Raw genomic sequence first — 27,196 nt, 5'->3', positions numbered from 1 at the left:
CTGCATTTTTCTACTACTGTGAGATTAGACCCTCCGTAACTGGATGATTACATACATAGACATAACATATTCTTTCCTATTTCCGAATCAAAATTAATAACTTCTCCCCGACAACGTTTCGGCGTTTACGATTGGCTAAAACCGGGCATTCTCATATTCCAAAATGAAACGAATTCCTACATAAACGAACTTTTCTAAACGTTCACAGACATGGCGGCGCCCTCCGCAGGAGACACTATTGCCAAAAAGAACACCATTTAAAGAATCTCGACCACTCAGAAACTGACACATATTGCTAACCTCATATAACACAACAGACATTCATAGATAAAACCTTTCATAATGGCGGTCGTATTCTCTTACATCGATTACCTACGTTACTATGACACACTAGCGATGGCTAAAAAATAAAAATAAAAATTATTAGCTGTTCATAAACACACAGTTACCTACTGATAGCCTTATTTCAGGGAACTAATATGCACAAGTAAAATAATTTATACACACACACACACACACACACACACACCCTTCTCCGTCTATGCTTGCATGTCAGGGAATTTCAAATCTAATTTAAACACATCTAGGGTTTAGAAATGTAAACGTGTTCGAACTACCGACACGACAGTAACGCCCCCCCCCCTCAAATAAAAACCCGCCATAAAAAACATGGGAACTTTTGCTATTCTGATAACGAAATAGACATTCGCAGGTAAAAATTTTGATTATGACGGTCGGTTTTCTTACATATTACCTACGCTACCAGGACACACTAGCGAGCACTAAAAAGAAAATAAAACCTTTTAGCCGCTTATAAACACACAGTTACCTACTGATAGCCTTATTTCATGGAACTAACGTGCAAAAGTAAAATTCATATATACACACAACCTTCTCTGTCTATGCTTGCACGACAGGAAATCTCAAAACAAATTTAAACACATCTAAGGTTTAGAAATCTAAACATGTTAGCGCTACCCACACGGCAGTATCGCCCCCAGAATCCTGAAATAAAAAACTACCATGAAATAAAAAAAAAAAACGTGGTTACTTTTGCTCTTCTGTCGTCGTGCTCAAATAATTACTATTTTGAAAGTCATTCTTAACATAGAAAAGGGGCGGGTGTTTGGTAACTATTATGTGCTTCCACCTAACAATTTATTTAAAAAAAAAAAGCTTGAATTAAACTATTTAGAAATAGCGCGGTGGCAAACGTGCACACGCACCATGGTTCTGAAATGTAAACATGTTCGAACTACCGACACACAGTATAGACCCCAACACCTCGAATAAAAACCTGCCATAAAAAAGAAACATGGTTACTTGTGCTCCTTTGCCACCGTGCTGAAATAATAACGTTATTATTTTGAATGCCATTCTTAACACAAGGAGGGGGTATTTGGTGACTATTTTGTGCTTCCACCTAACAATTTAATAAAAACAAGAGATTATGAGGCTTGAATTTAACCTGATTAAACTATTTAAAAATAGCGAGGTGGCAAAACTGCACAATCACCAAAACATGTTCATCTTTGCTTATTTTTGTTTTTTTGCTTTTACCATTTACTAGTAAGGTTGACGATTACATTTCTTTACACGCGCACACGTTAACATTTTCTTTGGGAGAGGGTTATAAAACATTATGTTCACCTCAACATTTTCCGTTACAATTACGACGTTTGCCTTTTGCAATTTACTAGTACGGTTGACGGTTACATTTTCTTTGTACGCACACACGTTAACATTTTTTTTTGGGGGGGGGTAAATTTTTACATTACATCCACTTCCACATTTTGTGTTACAATGACTTGTATAGGTTTTCGTCTATCCTGATTACGAAAATCTCATTCAAATTTTGCGCAGGCAAGTGCTGCTAGAGTTATAAACACATTCTCCTCTGTAATTCAATGCCTGCCAGATTTGTATTCGTGCGTGCGATACAAAAACCAACTTCTCTCCTATCCACACCGTCACTAACCATATTATTTGCGGGTGGGTATGCTATCTACGATTTTCACGGTTAAATTTGGGGATTTTTTTTTTTATCTACCAGCCCTCAATTAAAAAGAGGGTGCTCTACTCCGATATACGTTCTTTATATGGGGATGTTGGGAGTGTCTATTCATAGGGGAGGTTTTTGATGTTTATTCCGAAAGCGGTTCTTAACATGGGGAGTTTCTATTAATCCAAACAGTTCATATACAGTGAGAATTCCTTAATTCTAAAAAATCTATTTATACTTTCTATTCTTATTCTAATGAACCATTATTCCCCATTGTATTATTCCATACAGATTTACACATTCCCTTATTTGCTTTTTTTTCAATTCCAGGCAGTACATGCAGGTTATCAACAACCGTAATTTACTTTTTGGCGAGGTGATGGGGGGGGGGGAGGCTTCCACCAGGTAACGCCGGTTAACGGGTCCTGCTAGTTTTAAATAAGGCTGGCGTTACCTTAACATTCTCTAGTAATTCAATGGGAGAACAACGCTAATACCGGCGTCTACATGACTATCAATGAAATGTAATATTTTACTTTATATAGAGAACGATTGTGTGAATGCAATTTTTAAGTTTATAGTAAAAACTCCGGGGTGTATGGCATACTTCATTTTTTTATTTTATTTTAAAGCCATATTATGTCGAACTATTTTTTGTTGGGGGGGGGGTACTCCTCTAATCATTTATTTACACTGAAAATCAAACAGTTTTATGTATGATCGCGACGCGTTTTTCGATGTACGTGTTTCGATGAAGCCTTATTTTGAAAGAAATATTGGGTTTGTATTACTGTACACATAGATTCGAAAAAGTTGTCAAAAAACAAATATATAACAAATAAATGTTATCAAAGGAAAGATAAGTTACTTTTCTACCTAACTGGATATATTTTTCGTGTTTTTATTCAATGTAACATGTTTATTCAGCTCGAAAAGCATACAGTGTTTACCGATGTATTGGAAAATTCAAAATGGCGGCCGACACTCTCTTTAACACGGTAAGTTCAGGAAAAGGTGTTATAAATAATAAACTAGAAAAAATACTGTTAGAAATTCGCTCATTATATGTTACCGTGATATAAGTTGACATATATTCGGTGTTTTTTTAATAGTATTTTGTCTAGTTTATTATTTATAACACCTTTTCCCAAACTTACGATGTTAAAGAGAGTGTTGGGCGCCATTTTGAATCTCCCAATACATCGGTAAACACTGCATGTTTTTCGAACTGAATAAACATGTTACATTGAATAAAAACACAAAAAATATACCCAGTTAGGTAGAAAAGTAACTTATCTTGCCTTTGATAACATTTATGTGTTATATATTTGTTTTTTGACAACTTTTTCGAATCTATGTGTACAGTAATACAAACCCGAAATATTTATTAAACTTATCTCGATACAGGAGTAAACATGTAAGGGTTTGCGCGTCAATATTTATTTTATAACAAATTTGTGGACATTATAAATTTGTTCATGCTTAGGAATAATTGCAGACAGCATTAGTCATATGAAAAACAAGCTGTAAAGTCTCTTAGTCCGCGAAGGTCTGAAGAAGAGACCAGTTTGATGTTACATATTCTTTGGGGTAAGACGACTTTGAAGCAGTGTAGATATGCTTTGTCGAATATAATTAGTAGGCGATAGCGTTCTGCTAGCTGTCCCCTTCATATCGTTAGTTTGATGTTAGTGACATTAAAACTATTTCAAGTGAGATTTGTGAATTGCCAAGAATTCTTTTTAATGAAATTAAATATGCAAAGTTCGAATAGATAAACAACACAAGGTTTTATCAATAATGTTGAGGCAATGATATTTTTAATTTTTTTTTTTTTTACTCCAAACAAGGCACAATGCCACTTGGATGTAAGGGGCTACTATTTGGGACATAATTTGAAGGGATACTATGTAGGAAGTTCAGTAGTAAGATGTCTGTTCACATTACACATGTTAGTACAGTCAGGGATCGGAAGGGAATTCCAAAGTTTAGCAATTCAAGGGAAGAAACATAATCTAGGCATCTCTACATTGTAGAATTTGCTGCTTGTTGGGTTAGTCAGGGATATTTACGTCGAGGGACTACAAGAGCTTGCCCATTAAAATACTTGTAAAATAGGCACAGAGATGCAATATTTTATTAATGGGACAGAAGTTGGAGTTTTGTTTACCGTGCGGAACCTGTTTACCAGTGAGCAACTAGTAGTAGATAAACTAGCCCAAATATGACAACAATACTTCATGCATGGGCGAATGTAGAGGTACATGATACTTTCATGATACTTTCATGATACCTTGTAGAGGCACAAGATCATTTCAAGCGTAAGTAAAGAGCGCCCACCTTATTTGTAGCAGTCTTGGCAATGTCCTTGATGTACGAGGCGCCTTCAATACGTTTCCAGACTTTTTTATACAGGATAAAATTGTCGTAGACTCATGAAAATTCAGTATGTTATTGCTTTATATCTTATGAGATGACAGACTAACTTTTATGATTTCAGGTTCAAATGAACAGCTACAACAGGAATTGGAATACACTCTACTAAAGCCTGATTGTTACAGCTGGTGAATTTCAAAAATGCAATCTGCGTGTTAAGACACATTAGAAAAACGATATGCAATAAAATTATGTTTTAAACTTGGGACACATGCTACAGAAACGTATGGAATGCTTCAGACTGCTTTTGGACCATTTTGCATGAATCGAGTATCAGTTTTTGAGTGACATAAGAGATTCAAGAAAGGCAGGGGTCTCATAATGAGAGGTGTGGGAGGAGTAAGGAGGTCAGAACACCAGAGTCGATTGGCCAAATAAAGAATTTCATGGTTAAGAACCGTCGAGACAATAAGTGAACAGTTTGATGTCAGTGTGGGAACTGTGTACACAATTATTTGTGAGGAACTGAACACACGGAAGATTTGTGCGAAGTTTGTCTGAAAGGTGCTCGAAGAAGATCAGAAAGAAAGGCGTTGCAGGGAAATGTTTCTGTTCTGTCAGTCAGTTCTAAGTAATTCACAATTATTATTTGGGTGTCGCCCGCACCGAGGAATGAACCTTCAACCTCTAGAAGAGTGTAACTTTTACAACTGAATTTTACCAAGTATTCTATCCACTGCCCCAAGGATATTTCCGTTCGAAAATCCGTGCATATTCCCAAGAGCGACCTCTGAAGAAGTTCGGAGGTTATAGCGACCGAAACGTTGTGAAAATAATACTCAAGATGAGAACATTAGTTCGAATAATGCAAACAATACGAATATGCTTGCATATTTGAGTGTCTTCGTTCTGTTATTGAAAGAGATTGTGTGCGTCTATAAGTTAGTGTTCAAGAGTGTGTATGTTAACAGTGTGTATGTGCTGGTGTTGTGTTCAGTAGTCCGAAAAATTATCCCGTTACGTGTGCGCTGGTTGCTGAGGGTCCATTCCTTCCTCTCAAGGGGGTTTAGCTCAACTACGACGTACGCACGTGTATTGCTGGGAATAAAATGAAGAAAACGAACGAAAAGCTGCGTTTGAGTTTTTATAACGCACATTGGAATTCTTTGATTGACTGAAAGAGTCGATGTATAATAATATTTGCTGAAAATTCTAACAGTAGCGACAGCGTAAGAAAAGCAAGTAAGAGGTTGTTTTGTTTTACGGTATATCAATCGTTTTCGGGTTATTTAATGCTGAATCCAGTAATTTTGGAGAAAGTTTTTATGTTTGAAGTTCTTTATATCTTCAAATATTTATTCATGGAGTTTGCTTTGGTTGTTTTGTGAAAAAAAAAATTATTGTTGACTTTGCAGAATATTATTGAGCTTTGTAAAGAGAAGGGGAAAACAATGACATAAATGTTTGGTGTATTTTATGTTAGGAAACCAGTATCTTTAGACAGCCTGATCTCATAGCACCAGGAGGGTAAGAAAAGACGTAAATAAATAAATGATGTAAATAAAAAGAAAAAGAACAGAATATATATATATTGTTTATTTTTGACTATGCAATAATGTACAATATAACAACGTTGGCCTAATATTCGTTTAAAAATAAACTAACACTAACCCTGTAGATATTCTAAAATATATTTTTTTGTTTTATTTTCTAAAAATATATATTTTTGTTTATTTTATTTCTCTAAAATCACAGGGCAGTGAGATAAAGAGAAAGAATGTGTCTATAACAATGTATGTATCTGTGTATCTCAACGACCCTTTGTTGTTGCACTTGTCATTTAGTTTGCATTTACGTGAAGAAGAAACATTCATGGTTTATCAAAAACATATCAGACCACAATAGATCGCATTCCTTGCCTCGGTCACATTTTTTTCTAACTATTTATTGTTAAAATGATAAAATTATATTCGCACTCAACCCATTCTTTATTCTCATTCAATAACCCGGTTACAGAAAATACACCAGCTAGGCTTGGCCCACAATATAGGAGTGACAATATACTCCACCCGACTGAGGGCTACGTAATATTGGATGTTATGCTGGACAAACAAAAATGCATTATTAGGCTGTCAGAAACTAAGACATTACAATGCATTATTAGGCTGTCAGAAACTAAGACATTACATAGCAGAAAACTGGAAGAATGTGACAACCAACAACGTGGCAAATATTTTATGGAAGAAATAGAGATAGTGTGTGAGCCACTTTGAATCCTGTTGTAAGGTCTGTGCTGGGACGGCTGCTACACAACAGGGTGTGTAAATATCTCCACTGCATCATTTGAAAATTATTAAACATCCAATTTAGCAGGAAGTCCTGGGAATATATACGAGATATGGATATATAGATCATACACCATCGATTATGATTGTGCAGCTATAAGAACTACATACTTAAAAAAACAGAGCTGACATGAAGAGATGGTACAAGAGAGTGAGAGAGGGTAGAAATATTAATTGTAAGTCAGTTCCCCAATAATGGCGGCCTATACATAGCTAGAACGGAGAAAATAACAAAATATCACTATCTTATGTACAGCATCAAAAGAAACTGGCACTTTAGAAAGATTTCAATAATTCCAGGTATTATAGAAGACACTGAGCCCATAAAAGAACACTTTCAAAACTATCTGGCAAATATATCCGGTGAACCAAGTGAAAGAGAGATTCAAGAAAATTACAATTAGAATCATAAAAAGATATCTTAATTTGAGTCTCTGAAATAGATGGTGAATGTATGACATTCGGTAGGTGTATCAGAATTTTTGGGGAATTTTTGACACCCCTAACAGAAAACTGCGAATAAAATATAGAAAACTCGTAATTTCTCTTTCTAAAGTGGGTTATTTATTTTCTTTATAGAATATGCTTCCAAAATAAACTATTTAAGTTGCTTAAAAAATAATAGAAATATTATTTTTCATTTTAAAAAAAACAGTGTTTACAAAGTGCGTGCGTGCGCTCAGGGAGCCATTTTGTTACGTAGTGAAATCAATTGATTTTTATGAGATGAATATTTTTCAATTTTTAAACTTTAAAAATTTATCAAAATTTTCCTATTCGTTCAATTGTTACGTTTTTTCAGGGTGAATGTAAAATTTTATGCTCTTTCCGATAAACTGAATATAATATTTTAGACAAACGTTGTTTTATGAATTCACCCCCCCCCCCCCATTTTGAAATGTCTATGAGAATTTTAATAATTAATTTTGGTTGACACGTTTTATATATCACAAATTGAAGATAAAACATCAATAAATAAAATACTCAAATTTAAAACAACAAAAAAATATCACTTATCTGTAAATTTACCGGTAAAGTCCAAAATGTAAATCCTTCTTTTTTCGATAACCACGTGTTTTTTTTTTGTTTTTGTTTTTTTACGTGGAAGCTTAATTTTTGTTTAGAATTTTCCAGTCAATATTTTTCGGTCAGTGTATATTTTTATATTTAATTCCTGGTTTCCTTTTGTTCAATATAAAAAAAGACGATACCATATAATGCAGATTTATAGTATAATAAATAAAAAAATTCAGGTATTTCTTTAAGATATTAAAAAAAAAAATTTACATTTCATATCTTCGTCATTCCGTAATCCGTGTAAATCCAAAAATAAAAGATCCCAGTTTTCATGTACGATAGCGTAAAGGCGCCAACATTAAAAAAAGAACGATAAGTTATCTCCCTTTATTCATATAGGGTCAATATGAAGCCACCCTCGAAAATTTCTTTAAAATTACGGCCAAATCTGTTCATTGCAATGTGGCCATAAAGTGGGTGCCCATTTGACGTCACATCATTATAGAAAAGTGACCCCCCACTTTGTGACCATTTGTAAAATTTTTTATCTTGGAAACTACTAGTTTCGTTTGCCGTATATGTAAATGGTTATTTCCGTTTTCAGCGCCCCCGAAAACCTTTAAAAGTGGAAAATTTGAAGGAATATAATCCCATATCGAGATTACTAACGTTTCTGAATTAGTGTTTTTTACACTTATAGGCTTCCGTAGATAACAAAGTGATAATCTTAACATCCGGTTTCTTTACACTTTGTTGAAAGACACGCGTTGTCGCGATATGTGTTGGAAAAATCCTTCCATTTAAAAAATACATGGATTATAATACATAACTATGAATAAATTCTCATACAGGAAGATTAAAAGAAAGCATATCTTACTTATTAACCAGGTAAGTTATATATTTTGCCATTTAAATATATATCGTAAGATTCAACTAATGTTATTGTTCGACATTCCGTGAAATGTTAAGTGAAGAAATCCAAGGAAAAATAAATAAAATTGTTTATTTCTCTATCAAAGCTTTTATGATATTAAAATTTGGTCTTTGCTCGTTTTATTGAAATAAAATTTACGGGTTTAAATTACGTTTTCATATTGTTATAATTTGATAGACAGATAGGTGTCTATTCAAAATGGCGACTCGGCTGAAAATTCTGATACTGCTAGACATTCGGTAGCGTGCCTCATCCAGAGAAAAAACATAAAAACGAAAATAATAATAAAAAAAGAAATATTGATTGATTGATTGATTGATTGATTGATTGAAACAAACGAAATAAAAAAATATTTTTCATAAAAATCACGTCGAGATTTTTAAATGTAATAGACTGACTGCTATCTTCATTGTGGATCTTTTTTTTTTTTTTACTGTTTTTACTATTTACAAGGTCAGAAGCAACTAAGGGATTAGTGTAAATAAAATGGCAAGATTGTCAATGAAAAATTAATGGTATAAAGTAAGTTTGATTACTTATGGAGACGTTTATGACAAGTATTTGTTGGCATTGGATTCGAAGAAAACGATATTGTAATCTCTAGGGAAACAGTCTAGCAGTAATGTGTTCTACAAACGAGAAGTCCTTACAAAAAACTCTGTTCCCGGATATTCAGCCTGGGAATGAACATTGAAAAAAAAAAATGAAAGTCCTTTTCCATTGTGGTAGAAAAAGAGTTCTAGCTGTAGATGTCTTACAAAGAATAGAGATAGAAGCTCAGTATGATAGAATAGAGAATAATTATAATGTTTCAACTGATTTTCTCAATACTAAGGTGTCTTTTCTCGTAATATTGAATATTATCCTTGTGGGTTCATTCTGTATGCTCACATGTGAACTCGTTTTGGTGAACATTTTTATTTATTTCTTTTAGCAAGAATGCGGGGCGTTTGTTACAAATACACAGGTACATAATCTGACAAAATTGATATTCTATTACAATAAATTGTAACTTATAAAACATTGCTGATAATAAAGATTGGTGTCGCGTTTTATCCAAAAATGTCGGAGCAAGAATGAAGAATCGAAATAGGAAATATGTTTTATAACTTGATAAAAAAATCCAGAGATCATTAAGGAAAGCTAATCGATACTGAGCCTGGTTAGTATTTAGATGGTAGATTATTTGATAATTCCAGGTACTCAAAACACCTAATTCACCCAAGTGTATAAATGGGAACGAGACTTGTGGAGAGTATAAATGGTGAGACTAACGTCCTGTAATGCCAGGGTTATGGTCATCCATTCTGCTTGACGCAAGAAAACCAAGGTCTCATAAAACAATACACATCAAATATTTCGGCCCTCTCCAGCCTGCGTCAGCGAGTTATAGAAATTAATATTTAATATTCTAAAGTAAACGTTATTTTGCCGACAGATTAGTACTCAAGCTTTATATTATTAACAAAAGATTTAAACATGGATGAAACATCAATTCCAATAGTGAACATCTGACCACAAATATTTCTAAAATACCAACTTAGCAAAATCTTTATATTGCTCTTTTCTTCTGCTAATTTATAAACTGTGTATTTGCTTTTTTTTCTCATGAAAATACTTATTGTTTTTTTTTCAAGAGCCATATACTCAAATAATATAGAAAATGTATTCAGTTAACAGACGACTCTTCAACACAAACTTTTGCATTGATGTCTAATATTTTTTTACTGATGGCTAATAATTTTTTTCATAGATACTTAATAATTTATATTATTATAATATCATTTATTATACTTATAGGATTAATCTATCTATAATGCCTATATTTATAAATCAATGTATTGAAGACAAATAAGACAAATCTAAAATTTACATTAAAAAGCTATTAGATTTTTTCTAGCATAGAAATTTTTTTCTAGCATAAAAATACAAAGAATTTTTTTTTCATTGATGGCTAGTATTTTTCATTGACGACTAATAATTATTTGCATTGTTGGTCAATAATTTCTTTCATTGATTACTAAGAATTTTTTCATTGATGGATTTTATTTCATTAATGCCTATTAAATTTTTTCATGGCAGCAAATTGACGTTCAATTTAGTTCATACAAATATTATTCCAGCAATGATCAAAATGATGATCAGGAATTTTTGAGATCGTTAATTTGGATTATTCGGACTACTGTTCTCATCTTGGGTGTTATTTTCACAGCATTTCAGTCGATGTTACCTTGATATTCATGAGCATCTTATTGACCTCGGGAATCTGCGTGGAATTATAACCTGAACCTTTTATTTAATTTACGATGTAAGTTGATCTCGTTCTGTCTGTCATAATTGAATAAAAGGATTGCTATTTGACTCGTGGTACAGCGGATATAACCGCATATAATAATCAATTATAAATGACAGCGTTCTGGGGGCTGAAGGTTCAATCCTCAATACGGTCAATACTATAGATACAATTACGAGGTATTTAAGACCTCTACCCGGTCATAACTGACATAACAAGAGCAAGTTAGCCCAGTGGGTTAAATAAAAGGTTCAATTCAAAATTCTGTACAAATTTCAGAGTTCGATAAGATACATCTGAAGAAGGTCAGGATTTAAATCGGCAGTTGAGAGAATAACACACAAGATAGTAATTCGAATAATCTAAGTAATACCAAGATCGAAATATTAAACTGCCCTGACACATAATCTATCTATATCTATCTATAAAAGCAAAAATGTGTGGACACTAGGAACAGTTTTGATTGGCTAATCTAATAATCAAAACTCCTCATAAACGATGATTCTAATGGTCTTAATATTAGCATCAAATGAAAGACAATAATTTATTGTTAATCTTGAGGGGGGGTAATTTTTTCTAAGTGAACATTTAAAAAAATAAAATTCTACGAAACTACCCCAAAAAGACATTGCATATACGAAACTTGCCATTAACATCCAAATCTTACGTTAAATGAACCGCCATGTTGCTATGGCAACACGCACGCAAGAAATATATTTAATTTTTAACTTCTCTTGTATTTAATATTTTATAACATTTTTGAATTTTTTTTAAACTGACATTTTTAATTAAACGATTACCGTAAAATTTCAAGCATTAACAAATTCGGTAATCTTGAAGATTCGCCTTCCTTTGTTTACAAAACCATTTGGCAGAAGTGACTCCCGACATATTTATAGCTACAGATGCTAAAAACTGTATAGAATGAACCCTTCTTTTATAAGTTTTATTTAAACAGTCTTTATTTGAACTTAAAGGACTTTTTTAATTAGATTTAAGAACTGTTTTCCCCCATTAATATGTTTATGAACGTTTACCTAACTTTTATATTAAAAGTTAAGTAACGTCGATATCGCAATTTTTAAATTAAAGTCAGTTTAAATAAATAAAAAAAAGAACGAGATGTTTTTTCTTCAATTACATTATAAACTTTATTTGAACTTTCCAACAAACTTTTACTTACGTAAAAAATAAACTTTATAGATAATTTAATATAATTTTAAAAAAAAATATATTTAACGAAAAGTTGTTGTTGTTTATTATTGACATTTCTAACGTATTTACGCTAACATAAAAAAATAAGCGTATCCATTACATGATATTTCCCAAATCCTTGTCTTTGTTTATTTGAACTTTATAACAAATTTTGGCATGCATAAAAAAACTTTATTGATCTTATATAACATAAAATTATAACATTTCTTTAAAGAAAAAAAATTATTTGGAATTATTACTGCCACCATCGATTTTTTTTATGAAACGCTACAGTTATTTCCCCTGATTAGTTTTTTTTATATGATCCGAAGTTCGAAAGATAAAACAATAAAAAAAAATCTTCCCAAATAAATTCATTTGGAAATCGCAAGACGTTTCCAGCGTGGAAAAATAATTTCTTGTAAAAAGAAAAATGTTTTGTTTTATTTTTAAATATTCGATATTCTTGCATAATTTGACCCGGATTCTCGAGATTTCCTGTCAAGAATGGATCGGGCGAGACCGGCAATCAACGGTTTAAGCCAAGCGTTGTTACAGACGCTTTAAAGCAAACAAACAAACCGGAAAAAAAATATATATTATTTCATTTTTTTTTTACGCCTGGTCATTGCCGGTTGAAGAACTTTCTCGAGATAAGGATATTTCCTTAGGAACCTTTTACTTCATTCGATGTTGAACGGTCATCGACCGCAAGGAGGGAGGAGATAGGGTAAAGGAAATGTTTAAGTGTGCTCCGATATAATACCGCATTCCCTTCGCATATTTTTAAGGGTAGCCATTTCGGACGGTCATAAATAAATGGTTTTTACTATTTTTAGAATCTCACCTGGTGGAGAGGGTATCACGTACTTCTTTTTTTGGGCGATTACATGTACATGTTTATATCTGTTCACTTATTTTTTAAATTTTTGTGTTTGTGTTTGGGGGGGGGGGTATCGACGTTACCCACAATGAAAATGATTAATATCCTTAGTATAGTAGGTGTGTTCAAAACGGAACTTTATGTCGACCCGAGCAACGCCGGGTACCCATGCTAGTAAAATATAAATAAGGTTGTTAGGTAAGAAAGAAATAAGATTTGTTAACCATACAGACAATTTCACTTATAATATATATATATATATATATATATATATATATATATATATATATATATATATATATATATATATATATATATATATATATATATATAGTAGCGTCCAAAATTAAGGGACAAAATTTGAAAACCTCTTGGGACATTTCACTTTCTCTAATGGTGTGATTTTCCTTGTGTAGCTTCACAATAGCTTTTCTCACAGAGTAATCAAGTTTTTGGCGTTTCGCCATGGTGCCGGCTGATGCAACGTTTACAAATGACTAAGTAAGACTTATTCTTTAGAGAAAATCAAAAAATTGGAATATAGCATACTGTTTACATAGGTTTTTCTCAATTTTGTCCCTTGCTTTTGGACGTTCCTATTTTGAAAATAAATAAATAATTGTTATAATTCTTTTTCTATCCTTTGCAAATGATTCAAATTTTAGTATGTTATTATGGATGATAACGACTACTAGTTGTCAAAAATTCAGCTTTTCACAGTTGTTATTTCTAACAAATATTAGGTTTTTAAATGTTATCCCTTAGTTTTGGACGCTACTATATATATATATATATATATATATATATATATATATATATATATATATATATAAGTGAAATTGTCTGTGTATGGGTCTGTCTCTGTGTGTACATTTCCCTACCAAATTACTCTGTCAATTTTCAGTCTACAGACTCGAGATTTGACATAAGGGGAATTGAGATTTGGGAAAATATGAATAATTGAATTCGTTTAAAAATATTGTAAAACAAAATAAATAAATAAAATCTACGTAAATCGCGATATGTTCAACAGTGGTAGAGGTTTACGCTTCTTGCTATGGGGTCTCGATTTCGAATCTTGCTAAATTCAGCCACTCTGAGTCGTAGACGGCGACACAGTTTTCAGTCGATAATTATATTTTAAAAACAATAAATATGCCGCTCCCCATGCCATACACCCGCTTCTTACGCAGACTAATTTATCTTTTCCATTCTATAAACAAAGAAGAAAAAATTTGACCGTCTGAACTTTTAAGCAGGGGAATGAAGAATTCACTGAAACAAAGAACTTGTGCAAGTATATAAATATTTTGTTTCGATGTTTCGTTAATCCTAATTTTGCCATCGTCTTTTCGGAAGTTATCTTTTAATTATTATTTGCTAGCGTGCATCACAGCACATAAATAAAGGCCATCATATACATTATCTGATCTCATCCGTGCAACGACTCCCGCCAAAACGTATGAACTACCAAATATTTCAAGGATAAATTTTAGAAAAAATATTTAAATATGATCACATCGAATAATTTCGGGAAACTGTGTATTTTTGCCTTTGAAAAAGGTTTTTTGTTTAGGACCCTCCCCCCACCCCCGGAAAAACCTACAAATGAGAAATTTATTTCAAACCTCGATGTTAAATTATTTAAAAAAAACTAACTGAATATAGACGGTTATTTTCCTCATAGCATAACGTAAAATTGCATATTTTATTAATGAATATGATCGCAAATCTTTTTTTCAATAAAGAGTCACCATTTATAAAAGGGACGAAATATTCAAGAATAATGTGTTGCAGAAAGTTAAAAGGTGAAGTGGCAATCGACTGTACAACTAAGAAAGTAGACACAATGCAAAGAGATAATGTTAATAATAAAGAAATGACAAACACGGATGATAGGTTCAAGACGAAAGATATCGTGTTTTATTTACCGATAGAAAATGGAAATCGTCTCTCTGGATCGTTCAAAGTGAGAACGGGCGTCTCACGGTGTTGAAGTTTGTGTGTCCCTGGGATAGGATAACGTGCCTCGGGTTGATCCGGGTTGTGTAGATCGAGATATGATGCTAAAAACTGATAACTGGACGTCGATGGGGTACTGGACATTGATGTGCGCAGAAACTGGTAGCTCGACGTCAGTGGACACTGCAACATGTAGCTGGTCCTCAACTGGAAATGCTGGAGGCTGCAAGAGTGATCTGAAGGCTGCCGGAATCATCGGAAACTGCAGGAGTGAGCTGGAGCCACTAGAGTCACTGGAAGCTACAAAGTGAAGCTGGAGCTTCTGGAGTCGCTGGAAGCTGTAGAAGATGCTGGCTGTAAAGCAGAGTCTCAGAGGGCAGACGATAGCAGAGAGTAAAGCGTGTATCAAATTTCGATAGTTATAAGGTCTTTAAAAGGATCGTTTGAATCGCATATTAATGTTTGGTAGTAAACCTTGAAAAGGGCTATTTGAACTACTGCTGAGTCCCTCGACTGCTGGGCTCGACGACTTGACAAAAGATGCATCAAAGTAGTGATTTAAGAATGTGCTTGCTCCAAAGTCGTTCTGAAGATTTGCTGTGAAATTGCTGGCTTCATATAAAAGTGCTCCCGTTACAGAAATTGGCTCGTTGGACAAACAAATGATTATAATTAATTTCAGATCGGACTTTTCACAGGAAAAAATGTCTGGAATATTTACTGCCTATATATATATATATACATATATATATATATATATATATATATATATATATATATATATATATATATATATATATATATATATATAGAGAGAGAGAGAGAGAGAGAGAGAGAGAGAGAGAGATAGATAGATAGATAGATAGATAGATAGATAGACAGATCATCCATTAGAAGGGAAACAGTTATATTTGGTCGCTACAAACACTTATCTGTTTCAGTCAATGAGACTTCATCAGGCGACCCTGAACCATCTGACATTAAAGAAAAAAGTTTTTTTTCTTTGCGTCAGATGGATCAGGGTCGCCTGATGAAGTCTCATTGACGGAAACAGATGTGTTTGTAGCGACCAAATGTAACTGTTTACTTTCTAATAAATAAATTAAAAAAAATTGCTCTTGTTATCGAGCACTATCTAACAACCTCGTTGAGTTCATTAGTTTCTACTTTTGAATAGCTCAAGTCTGGATATATATATATATATATATATATATATATATATATATATATATATATATATATATATATATATATATATATATACTAATTCCAGTCCAAAAAAAGTCGGTCGTTTTTGTTTAGTTTGCGATAAATGAATTTTTTTTTTGTGTGTGTTTTTTTTTTGGGGGGGGGGTCGTCGCTATCTTTAGCAAGCTTCATCATGCCCGTCGGTCATGTGTCTGTCTCTGCCGACAGGCGTATTCATGATTATTTCGTTTTAATGTAAACAAAGGAGCGGTAACATGACACCGCGACAAAAGTTAAGTTTACAGAATGATTGTTAGTTGAAGGGTGGATATTAGTGGCATGTAATGGAAGTTTAAATACTTATTAGGTTGGTTTATGCCAAGTACTTGTTGAAACTGAATTTGGAGACGGTTATTTTGTCATCCGCAGGGTAGCTACATCCAGTTATATGTTCCACAGATGGGAAGTCCTTACAAAGAAGATTTGGTTATAGAAATTTCATTTGATGTAAGGTACATGGAAGAAAGGAAAGTTCTTTTCTAGAGAAATGAACTCTTGCTCTGAAGAAATTATAGTTAGGCTATGGAAATACCATAGAGACTAGAGAGAGACTAACAACATCTTTTATGGACTGTAAGGTCCAACTAGATTTCAAAGTTGATGTTGTACCCTGCCAAGGCAGAGAAGGAGTGCTCCTTCCCGAATGTGATAGCAATAATTCATTTGACCTTTTAATGCAAAATATCTTCTTTCTCAATTTACTTTTCAAGCTTCGTTCCATTTCCGCTATGCTTATGTTAATTTACTTATGTTAATGTGCTTGTATTTTAAATGCTTGTTTTTGTTCTTGCGTTTCATTCACATCTTTATGGTTTTCTTCTATAAGACACAATATAATAATATAACGTGAAGTGATATGTATAAAAATACAGAAAAGTTTTTTGCTTTTTTTTACGAATCCATTCTAAAAAATGATTCATATTTTAATATTGAATATTCTTTCATAGTCCGGTAATTTCTTTAAGAGCTATGCTTTTAAAAGCAGAAAAGTTATTTGTTTACGTACAACACAAGAAAGCTTAAGAATTTTACATATGAATATTTATAACCTATAAATATATATTGACGTATTAGCACGATGATAATATAAAAAGAATACATTAACATAAAGCAGTAATTTTATTTAGGTTTATTCAAGTATTATGTGGCACAATGAGCGAGAAACCTTTCCGAGGGAACTCCAGCTTTCCACATTAATCAACCTTGTTCCAGGCTAATTCTGTACTTGTGAGGGAACACGCAAGTATCATGCAGTCAGTGTAATTTTCAAAATATCAGAATATATCAACCAGGTTTGACTGACAGTTGTTTATGAAATTCGATTGTGTCAAAACGATCTGAGACGCCAGAATTCAAAAAATCAAATCGATAGCAGAATTGAAAAATAGCATTTGAAGCGTCTCGTTTGGAAAATTATATATATGCATTTCTCTCTCTGTTTTTCTCACCCTCTTTTTTCTTTCATTCTTCTCTTTTCTTATCACTCTCTTTCTTTCTTGAAAAGAGAAAAGAGTTCTATTGTTTTGAAACAATCGAAGCGTCGATTTCATGCGCGACTAACGCATAGCAATTTTGCGCCGGCTGATTTAGTTAAAATATGCTCTGTAAATATTAAGATAAAATAATTTGATTTTTATAAAAAAAAATGCCTCTATTCGCTATGTTATACAAGCGTTAATTTCAGCAACGGAGATGAATGCCTGCCATTAACGACGATGAAAATATTGTTCGTAATCATGCAATGATGACGACCAGGCCTGCTAGCCAATTATAGCCGATGCCATACCAACCCGTTGAGTTATACATTTTTTATTTACTCTGACTGGTTGACGAAAAAATAGTAAAAAAAAAAAAAAATTAGGCACAAGGCCACTCAAAAATTGGGGAGGGGGTGTCTATGGTCATCCTCGTCACTGTAACTTTGTTAGTCTATGCTTGATCCTAGCTGAAGTTCTCATTCACTAAAATACCTCAAGCACACTGGGGGGTCGTCCTACCCAAGCTTCCCAAATCATATCGTGTGTGTGTGTGTGTGTGTGTGTGTGTGTGTGTGTGTGTGTGTGTGTGTGTGTGTTTTGTTATATATAAACAATAACATAAATTAGTAAATATAAAAATTTATAAAATGTCATTTGTTTAATTTTATTTCATTGACTTCGGATGGGAGGAAAAAATCCAAAAAAATATCCCTTGATTTAAGAGATGTTTTTATCGTTTGATCGTGTCTAACACCTGGGAAGCTAATGCCGTATGCCACACATATTCAGAAACGTCCCCACGACAAACCAAATAACTCTCTTTGGCAAACGGTCGGACCACAGAAACGTCTCCAAACGACAACCCAAGTAACTCTTCCTGGATCGAACCACAATTAGTCTCTCATGTATTGTTCGCTTTATTCCGATGCCATGTTATGTGGTTAGCTGATAACTAGCGGGGGGGGGGGTAAAATATGCTTAAATATTATATTTTAATTTGTCCAGATTTCGTATATATTATTATAGAGTCGTGATTTCAAAAGTTTTTTAAAAAATGTATTTAGGTGCCATCAGCTAGAACCGAAACTGCGTTTCCAGTTAAGGACTAGCTACATGTTCCAGCGTCCACTGTACCAACGTGACATGCATATAAACTGATTAAAAATGAAACATTAAAAATAAACTAAGATGAATGTTTGGTAAATTTATACAAATACCGTGACAGCGAATTATTAATAATAACCCTAACCCTAACCCTAACCCTAACCCTAACCCAGTTTTCAGATTCGTGTTCAGCACACCGAAACGTAACAGAATACTACGGCTGTTTTTACTAATTCGCTGTCACGGTGTTTGTATAATAATACCGAATGTTTACGATTTTTTCAATTTTGACCAATTTTTGACTCCTTAAAACAATTTTAACCAATAAAGAACGGCCCGTAAAAAATCTAATCATTTGAGGCTCACAGCGCCGACTTTTAGTTTCGGAGAAGACAGAGTTTGAAAATATGGAGACAGACAGACCGACAAACAGACAGACAGACACATAGCCATTTATATATTAGATTTTACTTAGGAAGTTACAAGTAAAGCCCAGTTTGTGTTATTTTTCGTCTTTGCGCTCTCTGGTCATTTTAACCATGCATATATACTTGGTGAAAACATAACGGAATTTACTCACGGAATAAACATTTTATTAAATTACATAATTCATTAGAACTTTTTTTTATAAAAAATATTATGAAAGAATGAATTTATTAAAGTATACAAAAACTTCATAGTATTGGTTCAGAATAATTTGAGTTGTCGCCTTTATATTCCTTTTGAAACGTTGGAGAAAGAGCCCTCAACTTAAAAATTTGTTATCTCGTCCAAGTGACGTGCGAAATTGCTTTTATCTCTTTCCAACATGTCTTCTAAAGCATGTTTCGTTAAGATTCTTTTTCGAGCATACCTTGCCTAAATCTAACAGGCTTCACCTCAAGATTATGTTTTCTGATAGCAGTAGCATAAACTCCCAGAAACACACAAGGCAAACAAAGTGATATTTCGTCACGCGTAATTCGCCATCTTTGACTTCAGTAACACGTGTTTTATTTTTTCTCGCTATGGGACTATAATATATCTATTTTTTCGTACTTATATCTCTTGCGTTGTATATCGTGTATCACTTTCAGTGTGCCGTACCTCCTTTTAAATTGGTTTTCGACAATATGTTTATTTATGAAAAAAAAAAACTGTTTTTATATCCCACTATTCCTTTATTATTTTGTCCTTTACTTTTCAAACGCATATTGTATTAGGTTGATGCATAAGTTCCCACCGTTTTTGTTTTGTTTTGTGTGTGTGTGTGTGTGTGTGTGTGTGTGTGTGTGTGTGTGTGTGTGTGTGTGTGTGTGTGTATTTTTAAGAAAATCAAAGAATTTTAACAGCAAAAGTTCGTGTGGGACTCAAGCTCCAGGTTTTCGTGTGAATCCCATCAACTGAAGGTGGCGTGAAATTGTCACAAAATCACACAATTCATCTTTTGATACAATTCTCTACATGTCTGATGGCCATCTTCCTTCAAAAGAACCCTGAGTTGGTCTTTGTCTTTCTTGATTGGTCTTCCGGAATGAGGAGTATCATTGGGGTCAAAATTACCGTGTTTGAATCTGGTAAACCAATCTCGAACAGTTTTCTCAGCTATAGCGTTTTCTCCATATACAGCACAAATATCCTTGGTAACTTCACTCGCTTTTTGACCTCGATTAAAGGCGAAAAAAGGAGGCGTCGAAAATGTGATGTTTTAAATCTATTTGACAATCCATTTGACGGTTCTGAAAAACGCGAAAAAATTATATGAGCAAAAAACGATGACCATTATTTTGTAGAACAGAACACGTGCTTTCTAATGATATATAACACTTTGCCAAATATCAAAACATGTTTTAGAACAAATTTTTTTATGAAACGGCGGGAACTTATGCTACAACCTAATATTTTTGGATCAGACACTATCAAGAAAAATACATATCGAATATAAGTAACCGACATACATTGAGAAATTGAAATTTAGTTCCTCTTAAACTTGATAAAATAGCCTGTTCCAATTTATCATAACAATTACGCACGCACACACACAAATATATATATGTATGTATGTATGTATGTATGTATGTATGTATGTGTGTGTGTGTGTGTGTGTGTGTGCGATTATATATATATATATCGGAGAGAGAGAGAGAGAGAGGGAGAGAGAGAGAGGGGGGTAGAGAGATTTTTCGCTTTTTTTTTTTTGTCAGAATCCAGATCCATCTATTCAAAAATATTTGATCCATATATTCAAAAATATTTTTGCACACATATCCGGTAATTCAGTTTAGAAAAATATTATATCATATAATTTTAGGCTTAGATAACTTAAATAAAAAAAAATGATTAACTGATTAAAACTAGTCGAACTTGTGGCATGCTGAGTCACAACCACCAGTACTAATTATTTTACCTGAATTTCATACCCAATTTCATGTCTGTTAAGACATTCATCTTGCATCACTAAAAATAATGTCTTTTACTTCTATGCATAATCCTTATTATTATTATTATTATTATTATTATTATTATTATTATTATTATTATTATTATTATTATTATTATTAACACACTAGGAGTATTCATACACACCATCATCAAAGATTTTTCTTTGAGAACAACTTGTAGTGTTCCCTGGAGTCTGAATGACAACAAGTCTCCCCAGATTTCCAGTACTCTTCACCTCTTTCGATCTTTGCAAAATATTTTGCGTTATCGCAACAGCTGCTTACCATTGATTTCTCGTTGGCAGCAATCATTGGTCTTCACTGGAATTTGGGTGGCAATAAGCCTCCCCAAAGTCCCAGTCTTCTTTGCACATCTCCAGCAAAGGTCTGGCTAGTGCTTTCTCTCCTGTCTTCCCCTCCTCCTTAACCATCATTATTTGGTGTGGTGCCTGTTTATAGTGACACTCAATAATAAAAAAAAGGTGGGCGCAGTTTTTCATTTTTTACAGTTTTAATTTTCATGATTTCATATGATGTTACTTTGTGTTTTGCATCTGTACCCGTTTCTGTATCCAGTTTGTGTGTAGTTTATGTGTGGTGTTAGTCTCCACATTCAAGGGTTTTCCTTAGTATTTCTGCAGTTTTCATCAATGAAATTCGTTGTATTTTCTCGGCCATCCCTCTGATTCCAATCTCTTCCATTCTTTTTTCAAAGTTTTTTGGTATCGTTCCTAGCACTCCTACTCTTAGTGGTGTGACTTTTACTTTCTTCATTCTCCAGATCCTTTTGAGCTCTTTGGCCAGTTCCGTATATTTGATCCGCTTTTCATTCTCCTTTATCTTCACTCTGTGGTCTGCTGGAACGGCAAAATCTACAATCTGGTAGGTCTTTTCCTTCTTGTTAACTATTATGACATCCGGCCTTCTTGCTCGGATGGGTTTATCCGTTTTTATATCCATGTCCCATAAGATCTTGTGACTTTCATTTTCCAGTACTGCTGCCGGTTTGTGTTTGTACCATTTGTCTGTGTGTTCAAAATTTATTTGTTTGCATAACAACTACCAATGAACCACCTTCCCCACTTGATCGTATCCATTTCTAAATTCTTTTTAGGCTAGTTTGCTGCATTCACTTATGTGGTTTATTGTTTCGTTTCTTTATCCGCAGAGTCTGCATTTGCTTTTTTCTTGTGTCTTGTCGATCCTTGCTTTAATGAGGCTGGTTCTGGTTGCATTATCTTGCGCAGCTGTTATTAATGATTCAGTTTCCCTGTGAAGATTTCCTTTTTGTAGCAATTTCCATATTATTATTATTATTATTATTATTATTATTATTATTATTATTATTATTATTGACTCACAAGGAGCTTTCGCACAGGTCTTCAGAGATCTTTCCCTGAAAACAGCCTGTGGTGTTCCCTGGAAGCTGAGTGACAAGTCTCCCCAGGTTTTCAGTACTCTCCACCTCTTTCGATAACATTTGCAAACAAATTTGCATTATGACAACAGTTGCTTTCCATTGATTTCTCGTTGGGTGCAGCTATTGGTCTTTGCTGGAATTTGAATGGCAATAAGCCTCCCCAACATCCCAGTTCTCCTCGCACTTATTTGGTTAATTCATCCGTCTTTCCTTCCTCCTTGATTACTTGGTTATTTGGTCTCGCTCTTTAGGGGGGGCAGTGATGTGGCAATAGGGGTAGATTTGGGTTAGAGAACTTATAGATATGCGGCTTCAGTGTTCTTGGTTCCATGTAGTGTTTCATGTTTTGCCTTTGCAGCAGTTTTTGTGGCCCGCGCTTGTTGCTCCTGTGTGTTAGTTTCCATATTCAAGGGTTTTTCTTAATATTTCAGCTGTTTTCATGATTGTTGTCCGTTGTTTCATGATTGTTGTTCCAGTCGTTCCTTTGATTCCAATTTCTCCCATTCTTTTTTCAAAGATTTTCGGGATTGTTCCTAGTGCTCCTACTATTAGAGGTATTACTTTGATTTTCTTCATCTTCCATCTCCCTTTCATCCGGTCTTCTTGCTTGGATGGGTCTATTAGTTTGTATGTCCATGACCCATAGGACTTTGTGATTCTCGTTTTTGAGTATTACTGCCGGCTTATGTTTATACCACTTTTCTGTACATTCTTGCATGATTTCCAGTGTACTACCCTTCCCACTTGATCGAGTCTGTTCTTGTATTCCTTTTGGACCAGTTTGCTGCATTCACTTATTATATGGTTTATTGTCTCGTCTCTTTGTCTACAAAGTCTGCATTTGCTGTTTTCTTGTGTTTTGTCGATCTTTGTTTTGATGTGGTTGATTCTTATTGAGTTGTCTAGTGTTCCAGTTATTAGGGATTCAGTTTCTCGGCTTATGTGTCCCTTTCGCATCCATGTCCAAGTGTTTTCGTTATTTTCCTCTTTTGTCATCCTTATAAATCTTCTGCGTTATTGGTTCTCTTCCCACTTTTCTGTTCTTGTCTCATCCTTTGTCTCTCTGTTTTCTGTTTTATTGATTTTTTCCATGTCTTTCGCTGCTATGATTATTCTTTTAGTGTTTTGCATTAAGTATTTTTCTAGTTCTTTTTTGCTGTCATTCACACAGTCTTCTATATTAACCAGTCTCCTTCCGCCATCTTTCCTTTTTACGTAGAGTCGGTCAACATCGTCCTTTGGATGTAGTGCGGTGTGCATGATCATGAGTTTCCTGGTCTTCTGATCGAGTTGTCTCAGTTCTTTTTTAGTCCACCCTATGAATAGTCCAGAGTATCTTACTAGCGATACTACCCATGCATTTATGCCTTTTATTAGGTTTCTGTTATATAATTTTGTTTCGAGAAGTTTTCTTGTTCTCCTGAGGTATTCCTTTCCAAATCTCTCTTTCATTTCTGTTGCTTTGATGGCTTCTGCTTCCAGTACTCCTATCTATTTATAGGCGTCTTGTTCCCCTAGTGCCCTCATTACCGTTTGGTTGGGTAGTCGCATTCCTTCTGTCGTCTCTAGTTTTCCCTTTCTTATAATTAGTAGTGCGCACTTTTCCATATCAAACTCCATTTGGATATCCTGGCTGAAGATCCTGGTAGTATTTATTAATGTTTCAAGTTCATTTTTGGTCCTTGTGAAGAGTTTCAGATCGTCTATGTACATCAGGTGGTTTATTCCGTGTTAGAGAACTTGTATCTGGCTTGACACTTTCTCAGTATATTGTTCAGGGGCATCATGGCTATGATGAACACTAATGGTGATAGTGAATCTCCTTGGAAGATACCTCTTTGTATGTTGATTTCCTCTTCTTCTTCTTCTTCTTCTTTTTCTTCTTTTTCTTTTTCTTCTTCTTCTTCTTCTTCTTCTTATTATTATTATTATGTGCAATTAAAGAGACTTATATTAACATCTAATTTCCATTAGCGTTTGTAGTGCATGTACAATCACACGTATGTAAATTAAATAGCCACGTCAAAAAGAAAACAGTTACTATTGCTTAAACAGATATTAATAAATATTATAGAGTAGTTTAATCATAATACAGTTAGAGGAGGCGAGAGAAATATGTGAATAGATAGCTGAGAGAGAGATGTGCAATCAGAAATGGCACAATTTTTTCTAGTTCAGTATAATAATTACATCATTCTGCGCGATGTCAACGAATAAATAATAAATTACGATAGGGTACTTTTATATACAATAATAATTTTTAAAATCTTTAAGATGTTGAAATATGTATTTTTTTTTTTTGCACTACTTTGTGGTGAGGTTGTTTCCATTAGTGAGCATAACACAAACATCAGATTCATTTGAGATGAAAAAATGAACACTTAGTTCAACTTTAAGCATGTCTGAAACGAGGCTTGTTCACTCCTACCAGGTAAACAATATAAAATGACAAAAGAAAAAGTACTCAGACTATGTTTATTTAATACTATACAGCCTGGATGCATTGTAATGCGAGGTCGCGTTTATTTAAACAATGTTATTTACCATAATACAGAACATTTATCAATGGATCCCCACCCTCTTACTTTTAGTATCCTTATGTTAGCTGGTGATGTTTCAAACCCACGCTTTTGGAAAGTCTAAGATAGAAAATCAAATCATAAAGAGGATGTCAAACAAAGTGAATGAATAGGATAGATACGGAATGGAATGAGACCTGGGTGTAATATTTACTTTGTAGTGAGTATTTTAGTATTCACATTAACTGTTGGATATGGAAGAGAGGAAGGAAGAGGTATGGTCATTATAAGTGTTATTTTCTTGAGTTACAGAGGTGATCTATACCTGAGACCCAATATCAGTCACACTAATTTCAACGCGAGTTAAAATCTATCTATTTATATATCTATAAAAGTGAACGTGTCTGTGTATCTGTCTGTGTGTCTGTGTGTATGTGTACATTTCCCTACGCAATAACTCTGTCAATTTTTAGTCTACAGACTCGAAATTTGATATACAGGGTACTGAGATGTGGGAAAATCTATGTGATTGACCACAAATTTGGTTGTTAAGGGGTCAAAGTTCAACGATTTGAACTTTGAGAACTCTACCAAACTCCTCCGCCAATTTTGGCTCAAAACATTTGAACTTTTAAATGTAGGTTACTTGGACATGGATCAATTTTTTAAAATTTGATTTGAGCCCAAAACAATAAATGTTGGGTTCAAATTTAAAAACAATTTGACCTCTTTCTCTGCCAAATTACTCAGCCAATTTCTGGTCTAAATATTTAAAATTTTATATAAAGTGCATTCAGATATAGTGCAAGCTTTTTAATCGGTTTGAGTCGAAAATTTGAGCTGCCAAGGGGCCAAAGTATAAAAGTTTTGACCTTAGTGGTATCTAGCAAACTACTCAGCCACTTTTGGGTCTAAAATTTGAAATTTATATATAACGGGTATTCAGACATGCGGCAAGCATTTTAATCAGTTTTTGGTGCGAAAATTTGGCTGCCAAAAGGTCAAAATTGAAACAGTTGACCTTTGCAGATTCTACCAAATTTCTCCGCTAATTTTGGGTCTAAAGATTTGAAATTTTAGATGTAGGTAACTTGGACATGGGTAAAGCTTTGTATTTTGATTTGGGACCAAAATAAGAAATGTTAAGGGGTCAGAATTGGGATCAAAGTTTAAAAAAAATTGATCTCGTCGGTCTCTACGAAATTACTCAGACAAATTTTGGTCTAAACATTTGAAATATTACATAAAGTGTATTCATACGTAGGGCAAGTTATGAACAGTACAAAGCCCGGCTGAACTGTTAGTTATAGAAAAAAGCTAGGATAAATCAAGAACAGATACTTAACAATGTAGTCGCAAATAAAGAATCGATATTGAACAATCTAGTGTCAAGTCAAGAATTGGCATAAAACTATCTAGTCTTACGTCAAGAATCGACATTGAACAATCTAGTCTCAATGATGGACATTTTGGTAGGGGGGTTGGTCTGAAGTTTGAATTGTTATAGAGTGCACTCACACTCAAAATTAACTTTCATTTAAGTCGCAAGAAGCTCTAGGGCGAAAATCTAGGAAGAACATGTGGTTAAATGGATTAAAAAGAAAGCGATCATGCTTTGAGCACGTTCATATCAAGGAAATTATCTGTTACTATTTTATCGATGTGGATGTTCTATCACAAATATTACTGCATTGAAACATTTTTTAATATAAATATCACATTTTTTAATATAAATATAACAGTTTTTAAGATAAATATAACATTTTTTAATATAAATATAACATTTTTTAATATAAATATAACATTTTAGAAATTTATTAAAATTGCTATATTGGCTTATCTAACAGCAGAGGTGTCTCTGAAGCCTTTGGTATATATATATATATATATATATATATATATATATATATATATATATATATATATGTATATATGTGTGTGTGTGTGTGTGTGTGTGTGTGTGTGTGTGTGTGTGTGTATATATATATATAATGCGAAACT

At 33.6% G+C, this 27,196-nt stretch overlaps 2 protein-coding genes across 4 annotated transcripts in view; one reads left to right on the top strand and one right to left on the bottom strand.

Moving 5' to 3' along the window:
- LOC145256166 (GTP:AMP phosphotransferase AK3, mitochondrial-like) overlaps window positions 1-27,196 on the bottom strand; it is a 410,511-nt gene that overhangs the window by 140,952 nt on the left and 242,363 nt on the right. The window contains exon 5 of one of the 2 annotated variants that reach the window (XM_080114767.1): window positions 20,141-20,554. The exons of the other annotated variant lie outside the window; for it this stretch is intronic. Coding sequence (XP_079970893.1) covers window positions 20,530-20,554 — 25 coding nt within the window. The 3' untranslated portion in view covers window positions 20,141-20,529. Of the gene's footprint in view, window positions 1-20,140; window positions 20,555-27,196 lie in introns of those variants that run through there. 2 annotated transcript variants of the gene reach the window in all.
- LOC145256186 (uncharacterized) overlaps window positions 1-27,196 on the top strand; it is a 75,802-nt gene that overhangs the window by 33,878 nt on the left and 14,728 nt on the right. The gene's annotated exons all lie outside the window — the stretch shown is intronic.

The sequence above is a fragment of the Euprymna scolopes genome, chromosome 3, assembly GCF_053919585.1.
Source record: "Euprymna scolopes isolate OS-2025 chromosome 3, ASM5391958v1, whole genome shotgun sequence".
Taxonomy (NCBI): domain Eukaryota; kingdom Metazoa; phylum Mollusca; class Cephalopoda; order Sepiida; family Sepiolidae; genus Euprymna; species Euprymna scolopes.
Note: the sequence above shows the minus strand (reverse complement) of the source record. Positions and strands in the feature narration are given on the sequence as shown.